Raw genomic sequence first — 15353 nt, forward strand, 5'->3', positions numbered from 1 at the left:
CTGGTAGTCCAAGTCCCGCCCTGATCAAAACTTCGCATCGATTAGACTTTTTGTTGCCATCTTTTTCCCAGTGGATGCTTGTGTCTTGGTGCCTTCGCGCAGCAGGTGCACCGTGACTTTTTGTCGAGTGCAAGGACAGGTGACTGACCAATAGTGGAGCAGGTGCCCCGGTGGAGGGGAGGCCATGTGCTCAGAGGCCGCAGGGTCACGGGTCCTCCTGGATGTGGCTACCGTAATTTCCCTGCTGGAACAGTGGCCAGTTTGGAGGGTGTCCGAATGCATCCAAGCATCGGACACAGCTGTTGTGAAAGCCAAGTGCGTTTGGAAGGGTCTCTTTATAGCGGTTTTCCTTTGCTCAGTGATCCATCCCTAGGCCTCAGTTTGGGGATTTCGTTTTAGTGGAATTAAAACCGAATGGCCGAGAATTACACGATGAATGACATTCGGTCTCAGTTGCAGTAACTGGTCGGAGGCCCCTGGCCTGACCCACGCAGGAAGGGAGGGGCTGCGGGCCTCCATGGTGGGGGCTTACGCCTGGAGGAGACGGGCCGTCTTTCTTGCGCTCTTCTCCTCGGCCAGCCAGGCAGCCGAGACTCCTTTTTCCAAGTGGCAGGTGAGCGGAGGCCTCAGGGGACGTGCCTGCCGGCCCCACAGGTTCCTCACAACCGTGTGTGGTTTTCAGTTGTCTGTTCTTAGCAGAGTTGGACCCCCTCATGGCTAAAAGGATTCTTGGAGCACCGGAGGGACCCTTCCAGAAGCCGGCCTCTGTAGCGGGGAGACCTCTCCCTCCCGAGTGGGAGGCGGCATCGGGCCTGACTGCGAAAATGTAGTTAGCCAAGAGAATGTGCGGGCGTTCTTGTGATCTGGGTAGACCTTGTCATCAGACGGGAAAGATGCCACACACGGTTTCCAGGGGAAAAGAAATACTTACGCCACTTACGTGTTAACCAGTTTTTAAAAACGTGACCAGACATCTCTGCGTGTTGTTTTCATTTCTAATATAAAAATGTTACTGTGTCTGTTCCTTGCTTACTGGGCCCAAATAGCCTCACGCTGTTCTCATCAAATCAATAATGTCTCATAATTACGAGTATTTCAGTGTGTACAAAGCCCAGGCACACTCGTCTCCTTGGGTTTCACACCCGGAGACTGACCGTCATGGGGGATGTTGCATCAAAAGGTCCTTTTCAAAGCCGCCCGTTTCTCAGGCTGTGTGAGGGGTCTGCCCTTCAGGCAGTGCGGTTTGGGGTGGTTTCGCCTTTCGTCTCCGATTTTTTTTTTTGTCGCGTTACTTTTAAACACTTAAGAAAAAAGTTTTCATGCTTGTGTAAACCAGAATCCTCGGGAGCGCCGTTTCTCACGGGTGGACTGTTACAGGGAGCGTGAGCGGGCGCGTGTCTGTGTGGCTCGGGACGTGTCACCGGTCAGTGAACTTAAGAGCCGTGTTGCTTTCGCAGGTCGGGTCTACGCGGTCTTGTCCAAGAGAGAAGGTCGAGTGCTTCAAGAAGAAATGAAAGAAGGGACGGACATGTTCATCATCAAGGCGGTGCTGCCCGTCGCCGAGAGCTTCGGCTTTGCTGACGAGATCAGGAAGAGGACGAGCGGCCTGGCCAGCCCGCAGCTGGTGTTCAGCCACTGGGAGGTAACAGCCCAGCCCCGTCCCACCTCCTCAGGCGCCGGCGTGCTCCCTGCAGATGACCCCGAGGGTGGCAGCCACCGCCGGGCCTCCGTGGGGCCTCCGCTCAGTCCCTCGCCCGGGAGAAGGCACGGGGCTGTTGTCCTCCAGATGGAAGGGTCCTGAGGTTACGTGGGGCCTGTGACGCACACATAACACACACTCATTCTTCACTTTTGTTTGACGCAAAAGTTAAGACGCAGAGCGTTCGATCCTGCGTTTCCCTCTGAAGATAGCGGTTAGAATTTTAAGGGAAAAATCAGACGTGTTGAAAGTGAAGCTCTCAGGAACTTTTCTTCCAGGGGGGAAATACTTCGGGCGTTTAGAGGGGAACGGTCGTGTTGGCAAGGAGCAGCTCTAAGCTCCCGTGCGTTCTGTGGCCCTCAGTCCCCGCCGCGGACTCTGCGGGTTTCTGCGACTTCCGTGCGCTGTGGGGTGAAAGGGTCCATCACAACCCCTCGTTGTCGGTGTCGGTAAAGGTGGGCAAAGAGCAAACCTTACCCGCACTTAAAACTGCAAACGTGGGTCCGCATTGCTGGGGGAGAGGAAAAGATGGTGAAGACATCGTTTTTTCACTTTGGGGGTTGGGCGGGGAGGGTACTCACACGGAGTAGGGAGGTCAGACCAGCCTCCCTGAGCAGGTCCTGGAAGGAGAGCTAGCTGAGCACTGAGGAGGAGGGCGCCGCGGGACAGGCGGGCGAAGGAGAGCGGAAAAGTCTGGTCACCTTCCAGACCCCGTCTCGGGTCAGGAGGAGGGTTTTTAAGCTACGGGATGTAAGAAGAAGGGCTGTTTTAGGAAACGAGCGTTTGTTGTCACTTTGTAGGGAACAGAAAGCACGGCCCATGGCTCCCTCTCCCGGGGAGGCCCGTGCCTAGTGGGACCAGCGCTGGCTGTGCGGCCGCAGGTTCGGGTTGCAGAGACCCCCTCTGCCGCGTGCTTGGGCAGGCCGGGGGGACCCCCGAGTGCGTCCCGCCCCTGGGATGGCGTGCTGACCGTGCAGCCTGGTGCCCGACCGCGGGAGGCTCCCGGTGGTGTGGACGCGCTTGGGGCTCTCTCCTCTAGCCCTGCCGAATCACGACTGTTTACGCCGGTGCCAGGTCGTCCCTTTTCTCACTTTCTGTAGCCAGACGGGCCCCTTTCTCCAGAGCAGGATTTAAAGAAACCGTTGAAGTGCGGGTAAGAAAGGGGAATGTGGTAAGTGAGGGAGAACTTCCTTTTTAAAGTGAATTTTGTAGTCAAGGAAATCAGCACTTCAGAAAGCCGGACTTTGACGGCAAATCTAGTTTTAATCGGGCGGTTCCTGTCACCTAAACGGACACCAGGGAAGTGGCTGTCCAGAACTGGCAGTTGTGTCTGCTTTTCCTAAAAACAAAACAAACAAAAAAAAAAAAAACGCACATCCGTAATGCTCGAAAGAACCATGGTTAATGTTCTGGTGTAGTCTCCTTTTTTTTCTTTTTTTTTTTAATCAGTACAGTCTTCACCTTAACAGGGATTTACTATGAAATTTTTCTTCATTTTGTCTCTTTGTCTAGAAACTAAATGAAGTTTTGGTGGTTTTATCGGTTTATATCAAAATAGGTATCATTCATTCCATGTTTCACCATGTAGAAAACAGGAGGTCCAAAACATTTATTTTTTTTTTATTTTATTTTTTTTAACGTTTATATATTTTTGAGACAGAGACAGAGCATGAATGGGGGAGGGTCAGAGAGAGAGGGAGACACAGAATCTGAAACAGGCTCCAGGCTCTGAGCGGTCAGCACAGAGCCCGACGCGGGGCTCGAACTCACGGACCGCGAGATCATGACCCGAGCCGAAGTTGGACGTTTAACCGACTGAGCCACCCAGGCGCCCCCCAATACATTTATTTGTTAATTTCTGAACTTAAGTGGGTAGTAATTTCCCACTTACCCAAACTTGGACCTTTTCAGCTTTGTTTTTGGCACTCGATTATTACAGAGGAATAAACACCAGTGAGGGATACAAAGAACGGATTTGTTCAAGCAGCTTCTGAAGAACTACGTCTGTAGTGAGTCTATTAGGGATGATCTTACTGGAACGGTCTCCAGAGTCCTCCCCCGTGTGTTTTAGGGACCAGGCGTGATTACAGGGCAGTGCAGCTGACATTTAGAACCGAAGGGGGGTTTATCCCACTTAGAGCAGTGACCTCGAGAGGGCAAAGCACTGTCTTCATCGGTGCTGCCGTTCCGAGAACCTCCCCAGAACTTGGAGCTCACCCGTCCGAACATCTTGCCGATGACAAGGTGTCCGTCTCAGGAAGGTGGCCTTGATCCCACCAGTGACAAGGCCGGGTTCTGGCATGTTTGACGAGAACAGACAGAGTGCAAGTTCGTGATCCCGGGGGGTCCCGTGTGCGGACAGATCCAAAGCAGGGATTCAGAGCTGTCGTAGGGGCATGATGATTGGAGGAACTGGGTTTCTGAATTCACATATCCTGTTTGCTAAAAATAAGTGATCATTTCACAGTCGGCCTTATCCCTGAAAGTGGTTTTATAAAGCACATTTTTAAAACTCTACGAAGTTGTCATTGTTTCCTAATTGGCAAGTAAGCAGGTAAGACTGTTCTGTGAAAACCTTCTCAGAGTAGATTGTCTTCTTGTGGGGCGGGGGCCTGGGCGGAGGGGACTCCCTGGTTGGGGGGGGGGGGGGCGGGGGCTCGCTTGCAGGGGCTCACCGGTGGGGGCGGTGGGGACTCACTGGTGGGGGTGGCAGGGGCGGTGGGGGCTCATGCTGGGCTGGCGGAAGGCGGGGGCGGGGGCCCAGGCTGCTCCAACTCCTTTGTCAGCACGTGGCTTCTGCTGAGGGTCCAGAGTGGCTGCTCTCCCTCGCACCACACGTCCGCATCCCAGGCGGGAAGAGCAGGGAGGGGGAGAATGGGAAGAGGAGGGCGCGTGCCCTCCCTGCAGGGACGTGAATGTCCCAGTGCCCACAGCCAGTCGCGCGGCCACATGTCACAGCACCCACCTAACCAGGAGGTTGGGAAATGGAGCCTGACGCATCAGGAGTCAGCAGACGATGGCCCGTCACCTGTTCCGGTGAACGAAGTTTCCCGGAACACGGTCGTACGCATTCTTAGACATGATTTCTGTAGGTCCTGTCCGGAGACCGTGTGGCCTGCACTCTGGTTGTTTACAGAAAGAGTGTGCCTCCCCTCATCCCGAGCCTGAAATACCTGTTAGCAAAGAAAACAGGAGAAGAGATACTTAGGAACAGCAGGTTCTTACCAAATAGGCAATTTTTGTTAATGTGAAAACCACGATGACTTTTCCATCTGCTTTTTCTCTCACTCACAAAAGAAAGGCCAGAAATCTTACGTACTTAATAGTAGTTGTTTTGTTTTGTTTTTAAATACTAGTTTCTGTCTTAGTTGGTTATTAAAAGTCAGTCTCTTGGTAAATTTAGAGACGAGTGCGGTCGAGAAGAGCCCGCTCCAGTTTTGTACCACCGTCTGCCGGCCCCTGCCACCTGTCCTAGTCCCCACTCCCGACAGCTTCAAATCTGTGAAAGTCTTGAAAACGACGTTATAATTAAATGTCATTGATGTGATCGTTTTTGGCTGTCTCCGTCCTCCCCCCTGGTTGGGTTTAGAAATAACGCAGTCGTTGAGCTCTGGCTTCTCGCTCCAAGCCACTTTCTTCCATTTGTGTTCTATCACACCATATAATTTACAATCAAGAGCTTTTGAGAGAAAGTGCTTCAAAAAATAGAGAAAATAAAATTACAGGCATTTTCCATGAGGAAACCTTTGAAGTCAGCAATCTCATAATTTCTGTGTTTTACCCCTTCTGTGAAAAGGGAAGAAAAGGAGCTAATAACAGGCACAGAGAGAAAAATATTCCCACCCAGTGGAGTTCTACACGCATGTCAGCACAACCTCAAGCCTGGCTGCTTGATGCCGAGACCACGCGGGGGGCGGGCTGGAGTTCACCCGGGGTGAGGAGGCCGCGGCTCTGAGCACAGTAGCGCTGAAGAAGTTCATTCCGGACGCGGTGTCTCCCACCCACCAGCCACGGTCCTCGCGAGAGCTGGGCACAGACCTGAGACGGGGCTCCCCACGCGCTTCCCTTCTGGGCTGTTGTCCCCTTTCCTCCTCCTCTTCCTCTTTCTGTTTTTGTTTTTAATGCCCAGGACAGCAGCTGGCACTTGGGAGCCTTCCTTCCCGTGCGCTAGAAAATGCCGTCCCCTCCAGGCTGTGGGGTTGCAAAACAACATTCTCGCTGTGGGCAGATGAATTCTGGGTGAACCAGTTAGAAAATAGCACCTTTTCTTCCAAACTGATGCGAGCTCTGCCCTGTGGCCTCGAGGGCGCCGTTCTGTAGCGCACGGCCCGGTGTGGGCACCCGAGCCCCCCGGCGAGGGGCGGTCTGGAGCGGGACTCCTCCAGAGGACCCCAGGACGGAGGTGAGTGCCCTGGAGTCTGTGCGGAGGGCCACACAGAATGGGACCTTTTGAAACTCCTGGTCTTACCGGTTTTGAAACAAGGACCGGTCTGAGTCTGGTGTCTCTCAACTAGCATAGTTCACTTGCTGCTCTATATAAAACGCGTCACTTTAGGGGCGCCTGGGTGGCCCAGTCGGTTGAGCGTCCGACTTGGGCTCGGGTCGTGATCTCACGGTCCGTGGGTTCGAGCCCCGCGTCAGGCTCTGTGCTGACAGCTGGGAGCCTGGAGCCTGCTTCGGATTCTGTGTCTCCCTCTCTCTCTGCCCCTCCCCCACTAACACTCTCTCTCTCTCTCTCTCTCTCTCTCTCTCTCCCTCTCTCTCTCTCTCTCAAAAATACATAAACATTTATAAAAACGGCGTCAACTTTGTAAACAGGATTAACAGTCTCTTCACCGCTACTCCCCAGACCTGCTGAGAACATGCAGCTTCTTTATATGCTCTGATGGGCTTATGTGATGTGAGGGGAGGACACCAGTAACCAGCTTAAAACTAGTCTCCCGCAGCGTAGACGGTCTGTGGACGACTGCCCGGGGGACGTTCCGCTTCCCGGCTGTCTCCCCAAGGAGAGGGCTTCTGTGGCCGCGTGGTGCGAGGGAGAAGGGGGTCTTCACCAGGAAGCGCCACTGGGGCCGGCGTGGGGCACCGGCTCACCAGACGCTTTTTTCCGTGTTTGGGAGAAGTCGCCCTCGTGCGCGAGGTGGAGCCTCATCGTGGTTTTGATGTGCGTCTCCCTCGTGACTAATGACCGACGTCTCTTCGTGGCCTGCGGGCCGTTCGCACATCTTCTTTGGAGAAAGATCCCTTCGAGTCCTCCGCCCGTCTTTCCACTGGGCTGCTCGTCTTCTCTGCTGGGTTGTAGGAGTTCTTTATCCTGGACGTCGAGTCTGTTAATTTACGGGGTCTTCTCAGCGGTTCGCTATTTAACCTGCCCGCCGAGGTTCTTTCTTTTTCATCCTTCCGTCTGAATTTATTTCTGGGATTTCTAGCTCTTACTTTTTTACAGCTGCCTCATGTTTTACGGATGCAGTGCCCCCACACGCCCCTTTTTTCTTGGAGAATTTTTAAGTGAACTCTGTAACTCTCGGTCACTCCGTCACCTCTCTTACTTGGTTACGAATGCTCCCTCTGTTGAGTCCGGTTACTGTTGATTGGGGTGGGGGCTCCTGTCGTGCCCCGTGCGAAGCCGTCTTCAGTCGGGTCTTCTCCCCCGCGTCACCCTGGGGCATCTCCGAGTCGCCTGTCCCTCCCAAGCGCCACAGCTACGCAGCTGCTCAGCTCGGCGCCTTCACCAGGGCGGATGGCGCAGGACCGCGGACACGGGCCCAGCACGATCCGTCGCGCCCTCTGTCCCCCAGTGGTAGCCACGGCCCAGGGCACACGTGGTTCTTCCAGCTCCAGACAGAGGGCCTGGGCTGTGTGGCTGGGGCCCGTCCTGAGCGGGCAGCGGACCTGGCCTGGCGCCCTGTGGGACGCGGACAGGGGTTTTACCCCCGTTTACTACTGTGGGCTCCCCTCCTCCTCCTCCCGGTTCACAGACCAGACCCTTCCATTTCTGGTGCTGAAGAGCAACTACTTCCTTTTCCGCCATTTCTAGATTTTAAATTGAAAAGCGTTAGGATTTGAGGCCACTTAGTAAATACCATCCCTTTCTTTCCCGAATTGAGAAATGAGAGAAAACGACAAACCGGATAAGGTGTGTGAAGGCCAGACTCTCACCTTCATTACCCGTCAGGCTGACCTTGGAGAGTGTGGTCTCGACCGTGGAGGGTACGGAGCCCCTGCAGCCACGTTCCAGAATGAGACCAGCCAGGCCGCGGGGCTCCTGCCGCAGGGCCGGGTCAGGGCGGCTTCCGTAAGTGACGCGGAGGGACGGGGCGGACTGTGCACTTCTAGTGGAGAGGGGAAGAAGACCCTTGTCCCCCGGTCCTCTCTCTTCTCACACTTACCTGTCACATCCTGGGAGAACCCTTGGCGAGGAGGCAGAGACAGGCCACGAGTGTGCGGCTCGTGGAACCTTCTCTGCCTGCAGGAAACTGTCCGCCCCCTCTGTCCTGGACCTCAGGGAAGTCTGTGTCCAGCGTGGCCATCGCTTGTGGGCCTCGTGACCCGGCAGCTGCTCATCCCAGAGGGGCTGGGCACCCCCACGTCACTACTTACAGACCAGCCCCGCCCCCCGCCGCCCCCCTCCCCGGGGCCCAGGCTCTGCCCTCTCCCTCCCGTCAAGAGGAGGCTCCCCTGGACGTGTCCCCCTCACCGTGAGGGCGCCAGCAGGCGGGGGCGCAGACCAAAGAGGGAGGGCAGTGCTGACTGCCGCTCGTCCCGACAGAACATGGGCCAAGCGGCCCGGCTCACCGGTCATACCACGGAGTTTGGGAGCAAAAGCTCGGGTGACCAGAAGTGGGCTTACGGGCGTTGGTCTTTGCTGGGGATGAAGGCAAAGTGAATGAAAAGACCCCACTGATACCCAGATGCATCCGAGCGAGAGGGGGAGCTTTTCCGTCACGTTATTCAAAGTTAAGAGTCGCCCTTGTTCCTCGGGGTGACGTCGTGCACCTTACGGGTTTGTTGAAGCTGCTTCCCTCTGTTCACGCGTCCTGTGATCCCTCACGACTGTTCCTTGCCCTTCCCAGCAATTGGCTGTTCGTGGCTTAACTTTGGTTCTTCGGCCTCACGCTAGGAATCTGGCAAGGCTGTTTGAAATCCAAGTATGCTTGCCTGACCTGGCACGTTCTGTCCCCTTCTCTCGCCAGGTCATCCCCAGCGACCCCTTCTGGGTACCAACCACCGAGGAGGAGTACTTACACTTCGGGGAGAAGGCGGATTCTGAGAACCAGGCCCGGAAGTACATGGACGCCGTGCGTAAGCGGAAGGGTCTTTACGTGGAGGAGAAGGTGGTGGCGCACGCGGAGAAGCAGAGAACCCTCAGCAAAAATAAGTAACCCCGCCCCCGGCAGGGCCTGCTCTTTCGAACGGAGGCGTCACCCCAGGCCAGATGCTGGGAAATCCTCTCTGAGCTCACCGTCAATAAAGTTGATGCTTATTAGTATTTTAAAGAGGTGCGAGAGAACGTGTTTCCCAAGTGGTTTTGTTGACCCACTCTGGTGCGAGGCGAGAAGTTCCCGGCGTCCCGTGCCCGGGGGAGTTCGCCCCGGCGTGGTCCTAACTGATTCCCAAGTCGGGCCGCGTCCTCGAGAGACCACTTGCAGTCCGACCCGGTCGTAGCTGACCCTTGCCCTGCTGGTCTGTGCGGCCACGCTGTCCCGTCCGATTGGCACTGGCCTCAAACCTGCTTTCGCACTCCCTCATAAATCACATCGCTCGTGTTCAGATAGGTGTTGGTGAGAGTTAGGCCGTAGGCCTGTTCTTTAGAAAAATAACTTCTGTAACTTCCTCGGTGGTTTCCTGTTAATCTTCAGGGACGTTAGCTGACGTGATGAGATTATTTCCTTTATTGCCAACACTCTTAAACCTCCTCGGTTGCGCCCTTCGGGGAGATCTCCTGGAAGGAGCCAATGCGATTCGGCCAAAAATAGATTTTGTAACTTTTGAGGCTGCACTAATAGTTTTTATAGCCACTTAAACGAAGGATTCTCTTTCAAAACACGTATGACGATCAGATCAGACTTTGTTTTTGAGAGGCTTTCAATGGGCTTTCTTCCCACACACTAGGTCAATAAACGAGGTCCTCATACTAGTTATGGAAACATTATCTCTGTTCGTTCGAGCCACGGTCTAGCTGGTCGACTCTAACTGACCCCGACTTTGGCGAGAGTGTGGCTACATAAGTCACCGTCAGTTTAAGCTTACCAGGTACAGATACTTGAGTTAACTCGGGAGAGTTATTCCGGGCATCGGTTTATCTTGTAAAACTTTGATAGGGAGGAAAAGCTGGCGCGTCGATTGGCAGCCTTCGTAAACAGCACCCTTCCGAGCGCCTGCACGTGCCGTAAGAAGTACTCTGGGACTCTGCCCCTTCCCGGCACTCGCTCATTTCGCAAGGAGGCGCAGCCCCAGACTTGGAGCTCTCTCCGCAGTCCCATGGGGCCCTGCCAGATGCGCCAGCATGGGGGAGGTGACGCGGCACCGTCCCCACGTTGAGGGAGACGGTCACGAGTGGTCAAGTGACCTCGGAGAAGCCGGCCGGGGGGTGCGGCCAGCCCTCCATGTGAGTCGTCCACCCCACGTGCACGCCGTGGTGCCCCCCACCCCCCCACTCAGGAACCACGTCCCTGTGCGGCAGGTGTGGGTACGGAGACCGTGTCTTTGCTCGCTCGTGCCCCGGGGCCGTGCCCAAAGCCTAGCCTCACTGGCAGCGGGAGTGTTCCTGTTCTCACCCAGGCGGGGTGTTTGTAGTCAGTTACGGGCAGGCCTCGGGCAGCGGGGGGCCACCACCCCAGGACCCTCGCTCCTGGAGGACTTGGCATTGATGTCTGGGGACAGCCGTCCTGCTCTGGGGACGGGCACCGGACAACATGGCTGTAATGCCTTTTCCCCATGACCCTGGAGCACGGGCGGGCCAGGGGCTGGGGCGGGGAGAGGGGCAGAGGGACGAGCTGCTTGGGTCAGTGTCCATAGACGTGAGGGGAGATACCCAAGTCCTGTTGTGATCCCTAGGACACCACACACACACACGCACACACACACGTGTATACAACAGTACGTGCAAGTGTGTGCGTGCCAGGTCATAGCTAAGTTCACAGCCCACAGCCCAGGGTCCCGTTTCTCATCCAGTTAACATCTCTTAGTAAGCCCTGTTCCAGGCGCATCACAGAAAGTTCCCAAGGAGTATTGCCTGATCTGTGTTAGGACCGTCGACAGGAGCTGGGTCCTCACTATGGCAGAGGGAAGGACTTGGGGCATCTTTATATCTATATTTATATTCTGTGTCTCCAGCCCAGTAGGCAAAGCTACTAACAGTAATGGTGTCCAAGTTTCAGAAATATATAATGGCTCCGTTTCTGGCTGGTAAGTTTAGAAAATAATTGATTTCAGAAATTAGGCCAGCCTGTGCACCTGGCACGGAGAGTCGGGCACTGGGTAGGGAATGCCCCTTCTCTCCTGTCTGACAACGACCAAAGAAGGCTTGGGGCCTTAGGCAGCTTGTCACAGAGCAGGAGCCCTCCAGGTGAGTATGTTATTAAATCTGCAAATTAGAAGGTGTTCATTGTGAAACAGTCAAACCCTTTCTTTCCTTTTTTTTTTTTTAATTTTTTTAATGTTTATTTATTATCAAGAGACAGAGAGAGAGCATGAGCACGGGAGGGGCAGAGAAAGAGAGAGGCATAGAATCCAAAGCAGGCTCCAGGCTCTGAGCTGTCAGCACAGAGCCCAATGCAGGGCTCGAACTCACGAACTGCGAGATCATGGCCTGAGCCGAAGTCAGACGCTTAACCGACTGAGCCACCCAGGCGTCCCTCAAACCCTTTCTTTTTAAGGCAGAGAGCATTTTAAGCTTTCTAGGATAGAAAAGAAATTGATAAAAGTAACAATAAAAGCCAAGAATTTCTAAAAACAAGATTATGAATGTCGACCAAAACACAGGAACCAGACCGCAGAGGTGCTAACACTTTCCTTTGATCCTGCCGGTGGTCACAGAGCCTGCAGCACAGAGAGCGTCTCCTAGTGGCCTGGGAATGAGAAGAGGGAAGAGACCACCCTGCGGTGTATCTGCCCTCTGGTTATGAGCAGAGCCCCGTGCAGCAGGCTCTAGACAGAGGCAGAGCGGTTCCGACCAGACAAAACGAGCAGGAAGGGAGTGAGGGGGCCGAACAAGTAAGGGTTCCCAGAAGGGCTGGAGTGAAGGGTCCAGGCCTTTCCCAACTTGGGCAGTCGTGGCCCAGGGCTGGAAGGCCAGAGGCTTGAGTAGCGGGATGGGGTTTCTTCCAATGCACATCCCCTTCCTCTGGGCCCGGGTTGATAAGGACATCCCAGAGGGCCAGGCAACTCTCTCTATCCCACACCTTGGTCCCTCCCCCGGCAGGGCTAGAGCGTTCGGTTTGGGGGTTACTTCATTACCCTCTTTGTTGATTTTGCACGTCCCTCCCGCGTCTTGGGTCTGGCTGAGCGTATCTTCTACCTTATAGTAGATAGAGAAACCCTTAAGACTTCAAAAAAATAATAACAAAAAATAGAGGTACAGAGGGGAAAAAATCCTTTTCTCGGTGATTAGTCGTAGAAAATTTATAGGCTGAGTTTCTGATGTAATAAAATCCTAACGATCACTTTTTTTAATCACTGAGCCTTTCCACGTGCGTACGCCGTTATTTTAGGCTCGGGAAAGTAAGGGTCATTGGACAGAACACTGATGGACGGAGGAAGGAGGCATTTGCCTGTGAGACCCAGTAGGAGCCAAGGAAGGGAGGGGCAAGCTGTAGGATCTGGGGCACCGATAAATGGGCCGTTAAAGGAAGAAGGCTGGATCACACTGGACAGCCTTGTTTGAACATCAGATTTAGATGTTTCTTTTTTATTTGTCCGAACTCTGAAAAAGTGACCTTATAAGAGGTCTAGTTTTGAATGTTTACTTCTCTTCTTTTTTTTTTTTTTTTAAGTACATCTGGAAAATTCAGAGCTTGTGGACTCCTTCTGCTATCAGATGAGATCATTGGACATACACACTTTTCATCTCATATGCTCCCTTTTCCAAAGACATTTTCTCTCACTAACACAACTTCGCTTCTAGGGGCGCCCGGGTGTCCAACTCTTGGTTTCCGCTTGGGTCGTGATTTCCCGCTTTGTGGGTTCGGGCCCCGGGTCGGGATTCTCTCTCTCCCTCTCTCTCCGCCCCATCCCCTGCTTGCTCTCTCTCTGTCTCTCTCGAGGGTAAATAAATAAACTTGGAAAAAATTGTTTAGGAAACTTCCCTTTTGAGAATGTCACTTGGAGGTGAAGTCATTTGGCCGCTTCACGGCGGCCTCGGAGTGTTTTTAAAATTGCCCCCCCACCAGATAAGCAGCATTTCTTAGCTCCCAGATGCGTAGCACTGAGCGTTTGGAAAGGGTTGGATCCAGATGGAAAAAGCGGTGCTTACCGGTCACATGGTTCTCCGAAGGAGGCAGAAGCCCCCGAGGTCTGAGACCACCCGCAGCCTCCTCTCTCCGAGAGCTGCTTCCCTTCCCCGGACAGGGCTGGCGTTTCTCAGGTGATGTGCACGGAGCCTTCCTCGCGGACCCGGCGTCTGCCCTGCCCGAAGGGAGCCCTGCGCCCACCGCCTGGTGGCCCGGGTCACACCGCGGCTTCCCCCTCGGGACCGCTGGCTCGGGGGGGGAGGGGGGGGGGCGTGTCTCACCCGGGCCCGGGGTCAGATCCACGCTCTGCGTGGCGTGACCTCCTCGTCCTCTTCACCACTGCCCCCCCCCCCCGGCCCCTGCCGGCCGCCACTATGTTCCCTGAGCCTCGCTCCCGCCAGAGCCGTCGAGCTGGATTTTGTTTCTTTCTTCTCTCTCTCCCTCTTGGTGTTGTCGGAGGGGCCTCGGGGCAGCGGGCCTTTACGTCCCGGGCTTTGTGGCGTCTTGAGCAAGTCAGCCCCTTGGCAACCCGCCTCCCACACAGACAGGTGCCCCCCGGCGTCCCCAGGCTTGGGGATGGATTCAAGCGGCCGTCACTAGCGCACTCGAGATTATTACCTCCTTCTGTGACTCAACCAACCGTGTCTGCTGCCTTCCTTTCACGGTATGTTTCCCTCCCAGAAGGTTGTTCAGAATCCCCTACAGATGGGGGCGGGGGGGGCGGGGATGGCCAGCCCCTGGCAGCTGCGGGCCGGCCCGGACAAGCAGCTTTGAGCAGTGGTCTCTCCCCAGCTTGGCCGTGCGTGCTAGAATGTACGGTGGTCATACGTGCACCCTGGGCATCTTTCTAGAAACCTCTCCCACGGAAGCATCACACAAGCGCGCAGAGGTATCCGCACGGGGCCGTGTGGAACGGCCCCCACTGGGAAGGCTCCGAACGTCCATCCGGAAAGAGCTGCTGGCTCCGCGGCTGGTTGAGGGCCGGAAGCTCCTGAAGGGTACGAAATCCCAGGATGCTATACTTGGCCTGAATCCGTTTTTACCACGTACTTAAAACGTGCGTGTACGTCGTTATCACGCGCTCCGTAAAAACCCGGAGACCTGGCTACGGACCTGTGAAATTTCTTACCGCCCGGGGCGTAATTAACAGAGCGGTTTCCTTTCTACATTGTTTTTCTGTAAAGTTTTCCTTTGCAAATCCAGCGTGTAGTACTTTGATGATCAGAAAAAGGCGATTCCCTGGGATGGAAAAGCTAACAAAGGGGTCCCACACCGCCGCCTGGTTGCCGAGGGCCCGAGGGGCTCTGCGTCCGCAGTGAGGTGGGCGGTGGTGGGTGGGGACGTGCTTGGTGCCGCGCTGAGAGCCTCGCGGGCCGAGTCGAATGCACCAGACAGGCCAGCACGATGCCGGCCCTGACTTCGGGAGGGCCGGCGGATGCCCGGTCGCCCCACAGACAGGGCAGCCCCCGCATCTGCGCCCCCCACACCCCCCATACAGCGTCTTCGGAGGGGAAGGGCGCGGGATGCTCCTGTCCCAGGAGTGGGCATGTTCTGAACCACGTGGCTACACCCACGGGTCAGAGATCCAGGCACACTGATGATGGGTCTCAGGAACTTGAATAGGCAATCGGGGTCAAGAGCCAGCTGGGAGAGGAAGAGGAGGGGAAAGAGAAGACCCCCGAGGGGCACCTGGGGGGCTCAGCTGAGAGTTTTTGAGAGAGAGAAAGAGAGAGAGAGAATCCCAAGCAGGCTCCGTAACCGGATGAGCCACCCACCCAGGTGCCCCAAGCATCTGACTCTCGATTTCAGCTCAGGTCATGATCTCAGAGTTTGTGGGGTCGAGCCCCACATTGGGCTCTGCACCGACAGTGTGGAGCCTGCTTGGGATTCTCTCTCTGCCTCCCTCTCCCCCCATCTCATGCTCTGTCTCCTTCTCTCAAAATACATACATAAACATTTAAAAGAAAAAAAGACAGAGGTGCCCGTGAGAGGCCTTGGAGGTGGCAGGGTGGTGAGTCACCAGAAGCCCTGTGCTCGGCTCCTGGGGCCGGGACCTCGGGCCGCTCAGACCCTAACCACACGTCCCCTCTGCCTCCCTGCGCGGTCCTGAGGCCTGGTCCCCTGGGGACCTCGGGACAGTCGCCCAGCTGATAACCTGTCTGGCTTCCCCGGCGAAGCCCTCCTCCGTAGGGAAACCCGAGGGG

The 15353-nt window shown here is 55.3% G+C and overlaps 1 protein-coding gene and 1 non-coding gene across 2 annotated transcripts in view; both read left to right on the plus strand.

Moving 5' to 3' along the window:
• The window catches only part of EFL1 (elongation factor like GTPase 1), a 123687-nt gene extending 114490 nt beyond the window's left edge, over window positions 1-9197 (plus strand). Inside the window, exons 19-20 of the mRNA XM_047086699.1 lie at window positions 1458-1642; window positions 8893-9197. Of these exons, the coding sequence (XP_046942655.1) occupies window positions 1458-1642; window positions 8893-9081 (374 nt within the window). The 3' untranslated portion in view covers window positions 9082-9197. The remainder of the gene's footprint in view (window positions 1-1457; window positions 1643-8892) is intronic.
• On the plus strand, window positions 6259-6343 carry TRNAP-UGG (transfer RNA proline (anticodon UGG)). The gene has a single exon. It is a non-coding gene; the product is annotated as a tRNA-Pro (tRNA).
• Window positions 9198-15353: the final 6156 nt, after the last annotated feature.

The sequence above is a fragment of the Lynx rufus genome, unplaced genomic scaffold, assembly GCF_022079265.1.
Source record: "Lynx rufus isolate CCGP_SWC_20201006 ecotype Redwood Valley unplaced genomic scaffold, mLynRuf1.p SCAF_21, whole genome shotgun sequence".
NCBI lineage: Eukaryota > Metazoa > Chordata > Mammalia > Carnivora > Felidae > Lynx > Lynx rufus.